Here is a 12,676-nt window from a genome sequence, read left to right as displayed (position 1 = left end):
CCCCCGTCCCCGCGATCGTTTCCCCGCCGCTCGCCGCGTCCGCGATATCCACCGCCGCCGCGTTCCGCTCCGCTGCCTCTAAAGAGGTTGCAATTTTGACCGCGTGGGCGAAATTTAGTTCTTCATCCTCTGCAAAAAGCCGCTGTCGAATGATGTCGCTCTTCAGCCCACACACGAACTGATCTCGAAGGTTCTCACTTAGGTTATCCCCTAGTTTGCAATGACGTGTTAACTTTTTCAATTCCGCCACGTAGCTTGCGATGTTCTCATCTGCTGCTTGTCTTCTCTGCCTGAATCGAAATCTCTCTACTAATGCCGACGGTGCCGGTTGTAGGTGATCGCGCAGTAAGTTGACCGCGACTTCGTATTCCAATTCCGACGGTTTCCTTGGACTAGCTAAATTCACAAGGAGTTCGTAAGCTTCATCCCCTATGACTGATATTAATGTTGGTAGTTTGAGATCGTTTTTTACACTGTTGGCCGTAAAGTACATCTCAAGTCTTTCTATATATGACGACCACGCCCCAGTTCTAATATCAAACTCGCTTACTCTTCCGATCGACATAGTAGTTAATTTTTCTTCTTTTTTTTTTTCACACAACTTTTTATACACTTTTATTTATACTTGAAAATTATAATAAAAATTAAGAATCCTCGTCGTCCACTGTAATGTTCGTATCCGTATGTATGAGGTGTAATAAAACCAAGCTTATCCGTCAAGCGTATATTCCGGACTGGCTCCATCTCACATATCGCCTTAAAAGTACCCGCCACCTAATTATATCTTATATACCCTATATTACAGAAATTATTAAAGAAGATTTCCGCCCAGTTAGTTCAAGTTGACCGCCGGTCGCCATCGCTATTCAATCTCTGTCTGCAAATGTTAACGCCAACGCATGAAGTGAAACAATTACTTAAGTGTTGTGTCCGGTGTTGAAGTGTTAAAAACATTATTAAAAAATTTGCTTGAAGAATAGTGACAAGAGAACCAGCGCCGTTATCATCGTGAAAGTTCAAGTTCATCAGAAATTTAACTCAAATGCAAGCCATAATCATCGCACCACCATGTACACATCAAGAAAACATACACTGTTCTTGGTAATCCACGTTGTTGTATATGTAGTGTTTCCACACTAACAACACCATGGACTACATAGCGCAGTGTAGAAGACTACCATTGCTGTATCCGAGCTGACAATACAATCGAAGTAACGACATTTTCCATAGGGCATTTTCCATTACTTACGTTACGTTACTTTATGAATGTTAACTTAGTGTTTTATCTCCTAACAGATTTTATTAAAGTAATGAAGACTACCTAAATTTATAAAATGGTGTATGTTTGAAGATGGCAATATGATGTTCAGTTTAAATAATTATAATGTTATCAGCTGCTTCAATAGAAAGGCAGTTAACAGAGGTGGGTCTATGATAATTGCAAGAAATAATATTAAAGTAAAGGAAAGTGCTGACATTGTTGGACTTTCTATTAAGTGTTGTACAGAAATCTCATGTATAGAACTAGAAAAATTGATATTTATATGTGTCTATAGGCCTCCTTATAGTGATTACAATGTATTTCAAGAGGTGATGGAGGATATATTAAAAAAAGTATTTAATAGCAGTAAAAAAAATATTGTGTGTGGAGATTTTAACGTTCATATTCTTTGTGATACGTCCACACGTACAAAAATTATTAGTTTATTTCAGTCATTTGATTTCAGTAATGTCTTTGAGGAACCCACTCGTATAACCGCCATGACTGCTACTTGTCTTGACAATGTTTTTTGTAACTATGAGTATATTGAAAAAATAATAATAAATAAACTTCCTTCAGATCACTGTGGTCAAGTTGTTAAGTTTAGTAATCAGACTAAAAAAAATAACAATAACAAAAAATCAAACAGACACATAAATGCTTATAATATTAATAAATATAAAGGCACTGTTGAATATAAATTAGACTTACAGTTACAATCTAGCAATAATCCTGATATTCTTTACACCAAGTTTATCAGAATATTTATTTTATTTTATCTGAAAAGCCAGCTATCAATTCTCATTAAATTATGATAATAAGTTAATAACAGTAACAAAAGACATAGTTCATATTTTCCAATATTTTTTTTGCTAATATTCCGATTGACATTACATCTTCTCTGGATTCATCTCCCATTCAAGCAAAAACATTCCTGAGGCTAATGTCGGCCCTTGTTCTTTAACATTTAAATTTTCACGTGTCAGCCCTTTTCATATAATAAAAGTGTTCAAACAGTTAAAAAAAAACGAAAGATCTCTGGGGCATGTCAGTTAAAGTAGTTAGTTCATTCATAGATATTGTTGCTTCTTATCTAGCTACTATTTTCAATAAATGTGTTGATAATGGCGTTTTTCCTCAACTAATGGTTTTAGCAAATGTAGCAAATTAATTTCACTGCTTAAATCAGTAGATAGATTTGAGCTAAGCAGCTATAAATCAATTTCTATATTGCCAGTTCTAAGTAAAACTCGGTAAGTCTACTACTGATGCAGGCGTAGCGCTTATTACATATATATTCAAATCATGGGAGAAGTCACAGGATGCTCTCAGCGTTTTTCAAGGTTCAATCTTAGACACATTTCTCTTTTTAATTTATATAAATGACCTTCCCTACATGGTAGAGAAAATTGCAGATATAGTGTTATTTGCAGATGATGCTTCGTTAGTGTTTAAAATTGGTCGCCAAAGTAATCAATTAGATGATGTAAATTATGCTATCTCTGCTATATTTAAATTGGTTGACATGTAATACCCTATTATTAAATTCTAACAAAACTAAGTGTATTAAATTCACGTTTCCTAATGTAAGACAAATAAATACGCAGCTATTGCTTAATGATGAAATAATGTATTTCGTTAATGATACAATTTTTTTTAAATAACAGTGGACTCGAAGTTACAATGGGTGCCCCATATTTCAAAATTAGCCAGTAGATTCGGTTCTGCTGCTTATGCAATTAGAAGAATAAGGCAATTTACAGACGTGGCGACGCCAAAACTTGTATATTTTAGTTAGTCTCCATAGCATTATGTCATATGGCATACTGCTGTGAAGTAAAGCTGCCGATTTAAATACTATATTTATTTTACAAAAGAGAGTGTCTACGCATCAATCAATCAATCGTTAATTAATCGGCCAAGTAACCTGCGAATGAGCAAGAGGCGGGGCCTCGCGGATGGATGGGTGACCGTTGAGTGACCGTTGAGTCATTCCGATTCGACAATCCGATTCGACGTCACGTAGCCTATTTTCTTTTCCATAATTTAAAATATCAATGTCATACTTTCTATTAGCATAATAAATTAATTTTATAATCTTAAAAAATACAAAGTTCATTGAAGAGCACATAAAATTCCTGTGGAAAACCTGACCAGAGCAAACATCACAAACATAATTTGGTCCCACGAGCCGCATCATCATCTCAAGAACAGTGCAGCATACGACGGTCAGGCCAGTCAATTCCTATTACTAATCCCATTCACAGTGACATTTGTGACAAAAATTGTGCTCTTTTACTCGTAATTCCAGTGTTAGAATTCATGTTGTGACCGTTACGTTATAGTAGGTTCTAGAACCATAAGTTATTTACCTAGTTACTTACCTAGTTATTTCCATTCGCATAGTATCTCGAAATGTCGAAAAAAGGGGCAAGCTATATTAGATATTGAAAGTCGTGATAATGTTATACACGATTTAGTAAAAAAAAGAGGCGTTATTAAAACTAAATTCACTCTATTTGCAAAATACGTTTCATCGTTAGACAATTTACAGTTATCTGAATTAATTACAATTGAATTAAATGAACGATTTCAAAAATCACAGCAGTTATTTGATCAGTTTTCGAATATTCAGGATGAATTAGATTTTCTTATGTCAGAAAATGAGATAGAAAAGGAATTAGTCGAGAGAGAAACTTTCGAAAACCAGTACTATGCAATTGTGTCCAAGTGTAAATGTATTTTAAAGGATTCTACTGCCTCTCAATCATCAAATAGCAACAAATGTGCCATAAAATTGCCCACCCTAAATTTATCCCGGTACGACGGAAGTTACGACCATTGGCTAGAATTCAGAGATTCCTACTTATCGGTTATTCATAATTGTAAAGATTTGGACAACATTCAAAAATTTCATTATTTACGTTTTGTGCTCACAGGTGATGCTTTGCAAGTAATAAAATCATTAGAATTCTCATCTGATAATTATTTAACGGCATGGGATCTATTAGAAAACAGATACAATAATAATCGCTTATTAATACACAATCACTGTAAAGCATTGTTTTCTGCGCAATCGGTTAATAAGGAGTCGGCATCTCAATTACGAAAATTAATCGACGCCATTTTGAGAAACATTCGTGCTCTAAAAACTTTAGGCGAACCTACCGATACATGGGTGTTAGGGAAAATACTCTCTGCTACCAAAATGTTAGGGAATTTACTCTCTGTATATATATAGTGAAAAATAAGTGGAAGCGTCAGTTTCGTACCTGTATGGTTCTGCGGATTTCTTGGGCTTCAGGGTCTCGAAGGTATCTTCGCTAGCTTTCCAATTTCACAGTAGGTTTCACAGTTCTAATTTATTTTAATTCACAACACAATGCGCGCGCGTCATGGCCGCCGTACAGTCGGTTCAGTACTAGGTAAGGGAGGGGAGGCAAAGGCGCGGGAACAGAAAACTAACGGACTCTAATATAATAATCTGTGCTTACGATGGTACAGGGTAGATTTTGAACGTAGCCCCCGCTCTAAACAGCTATGATGTTTACGGAACAAATTATCAAAATCAAGGGAAAAATTACAAGGTAAGGGAGCTATACAATATATTACTCAATAGGGAGGCGTACCAGTTTTGTAAGAGAACGTTTTAAGGAACCAGTAGAGGTTTTGACCTCAACCACTCGAATTACACCGTCTTGACTAGGAAATAACTGTACTATACGTCCGCGGCGCCACTCCAAAGGAGGGAGGTTGTCATCCTTTATCAATACCAATTCATCAACATTAGGAGGATTCATAGGAGAAGTCCACTTATTACGAGTTTGAAGGGTTGATAGGTACTCTGAATGCCACCGCGACCAAAAATGTTGAGTAATTTGTTGCAATAAGTGAAAGCGTGAAATGCGATGCTGCTTCTCGTCTCTCAATGGGTACTCGGGTAACGCAGTAAGGGGTTGACCAATGAGAAAGTGACCAGGGTTAACACTTCAAGATCATTGGGATCTTGAGATAAGGAACACAAAGGCCGAGAGTTAAGTACAGACTCAATTTTAGCAAATACAGTGGTCAATTCCTCAAAGGTAAGGGGATTTTCACCGATTACTCGTTTAAGGTGCGTCTTGGCAGACTTAACGGCTGCTTCAAACAATCCTCCCCAGTGAGGACAGGCCGGTGGGTCAAATACCCAATTTATATTCTTGCGGGCTAGTTGTGAAGCAAGATCATCATGCTTTTGGAACAGGAATGAATCAAGCTCTCTAATATAGTTACTCGCTCCTAAATAATTTCGTCCACAATCCCAACGTATAAGGGTAGGTAATCCGCGACGCGCAACAAATCGGGTAAAGGTATATAGGAAAGATTCAGTCGTAAGGTCGGATACTACTTCCAAATGAAAACAACACGAATTTTAGAGTGGTCGTCGGCCTTAAACACTCCATGATGGAGAATATAATAATGCTCAAGTAATGATGGATTATAGAAAATGGGAGACATATGGTGAAGATCTATGTACTCACGCATAAATATAATATATTTTTCACGAAGCTCTGAGTTGGCAGTGAAACGTCTTTCTAAACTTAGGAAACACTTAACCGCTGTAGACTTGGATTCACCATGCTGGGGACGATCAGAGATAAACGGAAGTCGGACCATAAAACGACCGTCACTCTCACGGGTGATGCCATTCTTAAAATTACGTTCGCACTCTAACTCCTCAGGATTGGGATTGAGAATTTGAGGCAGTTCCTCAATTTTTTAAAATTTCTCTACGACCTGGGATAGAGAAATGCCAGTCATAGGGGGTTCAAGGTCGGGGAAATTACCAGCAACAGGTCCAGACAACACACAACCAAAAACGGTTGAAAGGCCGGTCAGACCATGAGGAAGAGAAATCGATTTTTCAGGTTGCATAAGATAACCGAACACGTCGGCACATAACAATACCTCAATAGGCCCTGGTTTATAAATGGAGGGGTCCGCTACGGAAAGGTGAATAATACTATTAACGACAGGTCTAGGCAACTCAATCTCAGGATGGGGGCCTGCAATTACATCAACAACCACTGCAGGGGTTGTTATCACAGGATACGATCTATGAACTGGTTTAAAGGTAAGGGAGATAGACCCGCGGGAATATACAGATTGAATGTTGCCAATACCGCGAATAGGTACTGAGTTTGATGATAAGGGGACATTCAATCTCTAAACAGCTAAGTCGGTAGTAAGCAGACAACCTTGTGCGCCTGTATCACATAACGCACGGGCCTCTATAAAATAACCATAAGCCGATTTGACATGAATAATGGCGGTAGGTAGGAGGACTAGGGAATTGGAGAGAATAGACATATGTGGTGAGAAAGCAGGGGGGATACAGGGCCTAGTTATTGGGATGAGTTCCGTCTATGGTTGGTATGCATAGAACGGTCGGGGAGGTCACGTGACTTATGGTATGTTTTATCTCGGGAAGTGACCGCGGGGGAGGGGACGTATGACGATAATCTTGTTGTGAGTGTGTAGGAGGAGAAGCTCGACGTGCAGGTGATGACGAATCACAACAGGGAGTACGGCTGTTATAAGGGGGACGGCCCCCGCCCGTGCGGGGAGGTGATGTACGCGGTGCACTATGCACAAGAGCATTGCGATAATTTGTATTATTACGATTCTGATGGTTAGGATAAACAGGATCTCGAGAATTGTTAAAAGTGATGGGAGGACCGAGCACAGACAGCACACCTGTAATCACGAGTGCAATTGGCTATCGAATGTTTATCTAAACATCGATAGCACAGGCCAGACGATTTAATAAAATAAGATCGGTCACGTGGGTTCATATCGTTTTTTTCGTGGGTAGGCAGATACAAAGCAACAGCTGTGTTTTGTTATCTCTATAATTTAATTTATTTAAAATATTTATAATACATAATATATAGTGAAAGTTCAATTAAGTTAATATAGTGACTTATGCAATAATAATAATAACTTAAATACCTGTCTGAAGCCGCCACCACATTTCTCACTATTTAACTATTTCTCACACAAAATGGCAACCATCTTGGAAGTATTGAAAACACAAGCCACCATGGAGAAAAGTCTTAATGAACGCCTCAACATATTAGAAGCACAGCTTAAAGTATCCCCAACAGGAGAAGTCAGTTTAAAGCAGTTGAGTGAAGAGTTCCAATGCTTTCGTGAACATGTTTGTACATCACTGGCACTGTTGAGACAACAAATCAACATTCTTATAGTGAGCATGGATACTGTGGAAACCCGTCATCGAAAGAAGTTTTTACTTCTGGGGGGAATAGCAGAGAAGACTGATGAGGATACCCATGCTGCAACAGTCTCTGTGATTGTGAAACACCTTGGCATCCAGGACTTTACGACTGATAAACTTCAGGTGTGTCATCGTCTCGGTTCTCCCTCGGCTGGCCGTTGTCGTCCCATCCTCATAAGGTTTAATGATCCGTCCCTTCGCAAGTCAGTATGGGCCAAGAAATCTCTTTTTAAGGGTAGTCCTTATTTGTTGTCGGAATATCTGACACGCATGCGACAGTCACTGTTTCTTGACGCTCGGAGACATTTTGGTATCCGTAATGTTTGGACTCTGGATGGGGTCATAAACGTTAAGTTGCCAGACGGTTCACGTGTAAAGGTCTTCACACTAGAGGAGTTAGAAAAACTGATGGTGTTGCATAAACCAGCCGAGACATCTGCAGCCTCGGTCTCTGTAGCTTCGGCACCGGCTGCCCCAGGCAGTCGGTCTACTGCAGGTGCTACCAAGCAACGCTCCGCAAGGTTGGCCAAGAAATGAACTATGATACATTGTACTGTTTTCTATTTTATGTTCCAGCGTTAACACGCTATAATTTCGTGTAACTGTTTCTTGTATTTGTGTTTCTTTTTTATTGTGGTCTAGTTAGTCATTCCTTTAGTAATTTTGTCTCATTACCAATTAGCTAAACCTTCGTAGTACCGTCGAAATAACACTTATTATTCTTTTTTTTGTAAGTACCGTATAAAATATTTACATTTTAGTCTTCTTTTTTTTTTCGTAAACAAACTCTGTATTTACAATTTATATGTGAAAGATATTTGACGTATATCTGACGTGACTTTGACAACCACAATGTATTTTTTCTTTTTTTTTTTTCTATGACATAACTGGATTCTTAATACAATATTACTTCGTTCGTTTCACTGTATAAATTATAGTAGCTAGATTATTTCTGTATAATAATATCTGTTACAATGTTTTGATTCATACTTTTGTTACGGCGCGCCGGCAGGTAATAAGACATAAAGCGTTGGTTTTTGTAATTAAAATAGGTTTATAATTATAAGAATCTCATTAATAATATATTTTTCTTTTTTTATATATATTACTAGTATATATTATTTATTTTAATATTTGTATATTATATATTACTTATTCAATATTGAAACAACATTATGCCAATAGATGAAGACTCATTTCAGACCACAACTGACAGTAGTTCTTCATTCTTTTCCGCTAATTCTTCATTTTGCGATGACAACATTGGTTTTTTATTAAAGGAAAGATTTAAGAACTCCAAATTTTTAAACATATGCCACATAAACGCACAAAGCATTCCTGCACATTATACCGATTTGATTGACACGTTCTCCGAACCTGACGTCCACGCGTTACTAGTTTCTGAATCATGGTTGAAACCTACACTCTCTTCTATCACATATGCATTACCAGGTTTCACCTTGATCAGAAATGATCGTACGGGGAAGGGTGGTGGAGGCGTTGCGATTTATCTACGTAGCTTTATTTCCTATAGAGTAATATCATCGTCTCCATCGGATTATCATGGTACCGCTGAGCACCTGTTCATAGAAGCAAACTTTAAGGGTATTAAAATGGTCATTGGTGTAGTTTACTGTCCACCTCTAGTAGATTATTTCTCTGATCTTGATGCTGCCTTAGATTTAATAAGCTGTTCTTATAAATATATTATCATTATGGGAGACCTTAACACCAACCTGATGAAGGACTCATTACAGACACGTAAATTGAAAACTATTTTAAACTCAATGAATCTCTTTATTCTACCTTTACAGCCTACTCACCACAACATAGATACTGAGGATTCTTGGTTGGACATTGTCTGTACATCCTCGACTGATTATGTCGTTGAGCATGACCAGTTATCAGCACCTGCTTTCTCACGTCATGACCTTCTGCTTCTATGTTACAAAATTAAGCCACTTAAGTTAAAACCGACCATTGCCTCCGTGCGTAATTTTAGTCGTATAGATATCACCTCACTACTCCGCGTTGCTGCGCGTATAGACTGGAAGCCAATACTAGAAACTTCGATCATCAATAACAAAATTTCTCTATTTAATGCCCAGATATTAGGACTATTTAATAAACATGCTCCATTACGTACTCTCAAGCTGCGACGTCCACCTGCACCGTGGATAACAGAGGATATTCGGAAGGCAATGGCGAAACGGAATCGGGCTTTCCAAGTCTTTAAAAAAGAAAGAAGCGTAGTAAATTTTCAGATCTTCAAGCGTGCTAGAAACCGCTGTAATCAGGTGGTAAGAGCAGCTAAACGCCGACATATTCATAAAAACGTACTAAATACTTCTTCGGCTAACATATGGAAATTCCTGAACTCTCTTGGTTTTGGCAAAGCGACAGCCACCTTTAATGTAAAAGTACCACTTGATGACCTTAATATCCACTTCTCCTCTGCAAAGCCTCTTGATACCTCTATTAAAATGTCCACCATACAGGAAATAAATTCCATGCCTTTGTCGACTACCAACTCTTTCACCTTTACTCCAGAAACCGACGAGAGCATTCGCAAAACAATTATGTCTATTAGATCTAACGCTACAGGCCATGACGAAGTGAGTAGAACTATGATCACTCTCTTGTTAGACATAATTCTCCCAGTTCTTACTCACATAGTCAATTTCTCTTTGACTAATGGCTGTTTTCCTGAACTGTGGAGAAAAGCATTTGTAATTCCCCTTGCCAAGATAGCTAATCCTTCACTTCCTAGTCACTTTAGACCAATCTCAATCTTGCCATTCCTGTCAAAAGTTCTTGAGCATATTATTTTTCAACAAGTATCCATCTTCATTTCAAATTGTAACTTTATTAGCCCTCTTCAGTCTGGGTTTCGCCCAGGACACAGTACCACTACAGCGTTACTCAAAGTAACCGAAGACCTTCGTAACAGTATGGAGAAATCCCACCTCACCATCTTAGTATTAATAGATTTCTCCAATGCCTTCAACTGTGTTGACCATGACTTACTCCTAGCATTGCTCTCTCGTCTTAATTTCTCTCCGTCGGTACTGGAGTGGTTCTCTTCATATCTTCGCGGACGCCAACAAGCAATTCGTGCTGGGCAAGATCTCTCTGGCTGGAGTGATCTAAACACTGGTGTTCCGCAAGGCGGTATTCTTTCACCACTTCTATTTTCTCTCTTTATCAATCTCATTACACCTCACCTTCAATGCTCTTACCATCTTTACGCGGACGACCTACAGCTTTATGCTCAGACTGAACCAAATGAAATTTCTACTGCTATGGATAAACTCAATAGGGATCTTGAGAGCATATCGAAGTGGTCACGTCGCTATGGTATTTCAGTTAATCCAAAAAAATGTCAGGCTATTATAATAGGCAGCTCAAGACTTCTTGCTAAAATGAATACGACAAATTTGCATGTGCAGTGTGAGAACAGCATTATTCCGTTCTGTTCTAATGTTAGGGATTTGGGACTGTTAATTGACCCGTCACTTAGTTGGCATTTTCAAATGGCTGAGATTTGTCGCAGGGTTACAGGCATTCTACGCGCTCTTTATCGTTTTAAATTTTTTCTTCCGTCTTCTACTAAATTACTTCTCGTTCAATCTCTAATACTTCCGCATATTGACTATGCCGACGTGTGTCTTACCAATCTTACCCAAGAACAGTTGAATAAGTTAGATCGTTTACTTAATAACTGTATCCGGTTCATCTTTGGACTACGTAAATATGACCACGTATCTAAATTTCGATCCCAATTAAAATGGTTAAATATTCGTAACCGCAGAAACTTGCGCATCCTATGTTCTCTCTTTACTATCATCTATGACACTTCCTCTCCCTTATATTTGAAAGACAAATTCCAGTTCATTAGTGACTCCCATTCTCTTAATCTTCGTTCGGTCCACACCCTTCTTCTCTCAACTCCTTCACACCATTCTGGATTTATGTCTAATTCATTCACTGTCACTGCTATTAGTCTTTGGAATAGATTGCCTGTAGCCCTGCGCAAAGCACAGAGTAAGCCTGTTTTCAAACGGAAAATTTTTGATTATCTCTTGAATGAACAAAACGGTTCTTAATTATCTATTGTTGTCATAATATATATGTAAATTTCTCTTTTTTTTTAATTTTATTTGTGTATAAAATTTTATTGGTGTATCATTATTATGTATTATAGTAGGTATATATTTATATTTATGTATGTATATTTGTAATTATTTTTAAGAAAACTTATTTACCTTTTTTAGGTAAAATTATAGTTTAGTCCTTTCTCACCACTGCCCATCAACCACTTTCTGTTCTTACCTAATGGTTAGCTGGTAGAGAATGCCATATGGCATTAAGCTCGCCAAATTGTACAATTTTTAAAAGTGCAATAGAGAATAAATAAATATCACGAAATTGGGGACATTCACGTAGATAATGGGAATCACTATTACACATATGGCACTTCTTATTGGAAACTGGTACCTGGGAAACGTAGGCACTACGCGGGCGGTTAGATTGCTGGTTATGCGAGTATTCAGGTCTTCGTTCAAACGTACGGGAAGTTGGGGCAGAATCTACTAATGCTGCATCACCTACATTATCATGGTGGCGGTACTCATCCTCTAAAAAAGTGATGATCTGATCAAACTGGGGCAGTCGATCACTATCACCACCGTAACGCCGCTCAAAACGAGCCTTTAACTCCAGGGGCAACTTATTAAGGCATATGTGCACTAGCATATATGACCAACTAGTCACAGATAACTCTAAGCGTTCCAAACAACGATAAGCTGTTAACAATGGGTTGAGAAACGAAGCACGTAATCCATTCAATTTAGGGAGTATATTAGGTAAGGTAAGGATCTGTGTTATATATGTATCCGCCAGTATTCGCGTATTATGATATATCCGCTTTAACAAATCACGAGCGATAGGGTAATTCTCTGCTTCAATACGTAAATGTAATAGTAGATGTTTAGGCTCACCCGATAATGCACCAACAAGGTACTGTAACTTATTAGTAGGGCTAAGGTCAGGCTGGGAATCGACAATACTATCAAATTGGTCGACGAAGCTCAAATAGGATCCGCTTTGGCCATTAAAGATAGGAATAGGTAAGTCGG

At 38.1% G+C, this 12,676-nt stretch overlaps 1 protein-coding gene across 1 annotated transcript; it reads left to right on the top strand.

The window, feature by feature from the left end:
• The first annotated feature begins 8,713 nt into the window (after positions 1 to 8,713).
• LOC131842825 (uncharacterized) lies at positions 8,714 to 10,688 on the top strand. Its single transcript, XM_059191392.1, has 2 exons — positions 8,714 to 10,153; positions 10,572 to 10,688. Exons 1-2 carry the CDS (start codon positions 8,714 to 8,716, stop codon positions 10,686 to 10,688), a joined length of 1,557 nt encoding a protein of 518 aa, XP_059047375.1.
• Positions 10,689 to 12,676: the final 1,988 nt, after the last annotated feature.

This window comes from Achroia grisella, unplaced genomic scaffold (assembly GCF_030625045.1).
Source record: "Achroia grisella isolate CSIRO2021 unplaced genomic scaffold, CSIRO_AGI_Agris_v1 utg25068, whole genome shotgun sequence".
Taxonomy (NCBI): domain Eukaryota; kingdom Metazoa; phylum Arthropoda; class Insecta; order Lepidoptera; family Pyralidae; genus Achroia; species Achroia grisella.
This window is presented reverse-complemented; position numbering and strand designations above follow the sequence as displayed.

Excerpts from the sequence above, each read along its gene's own strand:
- LOC131842825 (XM_059191392.1), top strand. The coding sequence starts at position 8,714 with ATGCCAATAGATGAAGACTCATTTCAGACCACAACTGACAGTAGTTCT. Across the intron at positions 10,154-10,571 it reads ACGCTACAGGCCATGACGAA|CATTGCTCTCTCGTCTTAAT; the intron begins GTGAGTAGAACT and ends ACTTACTCCTAG.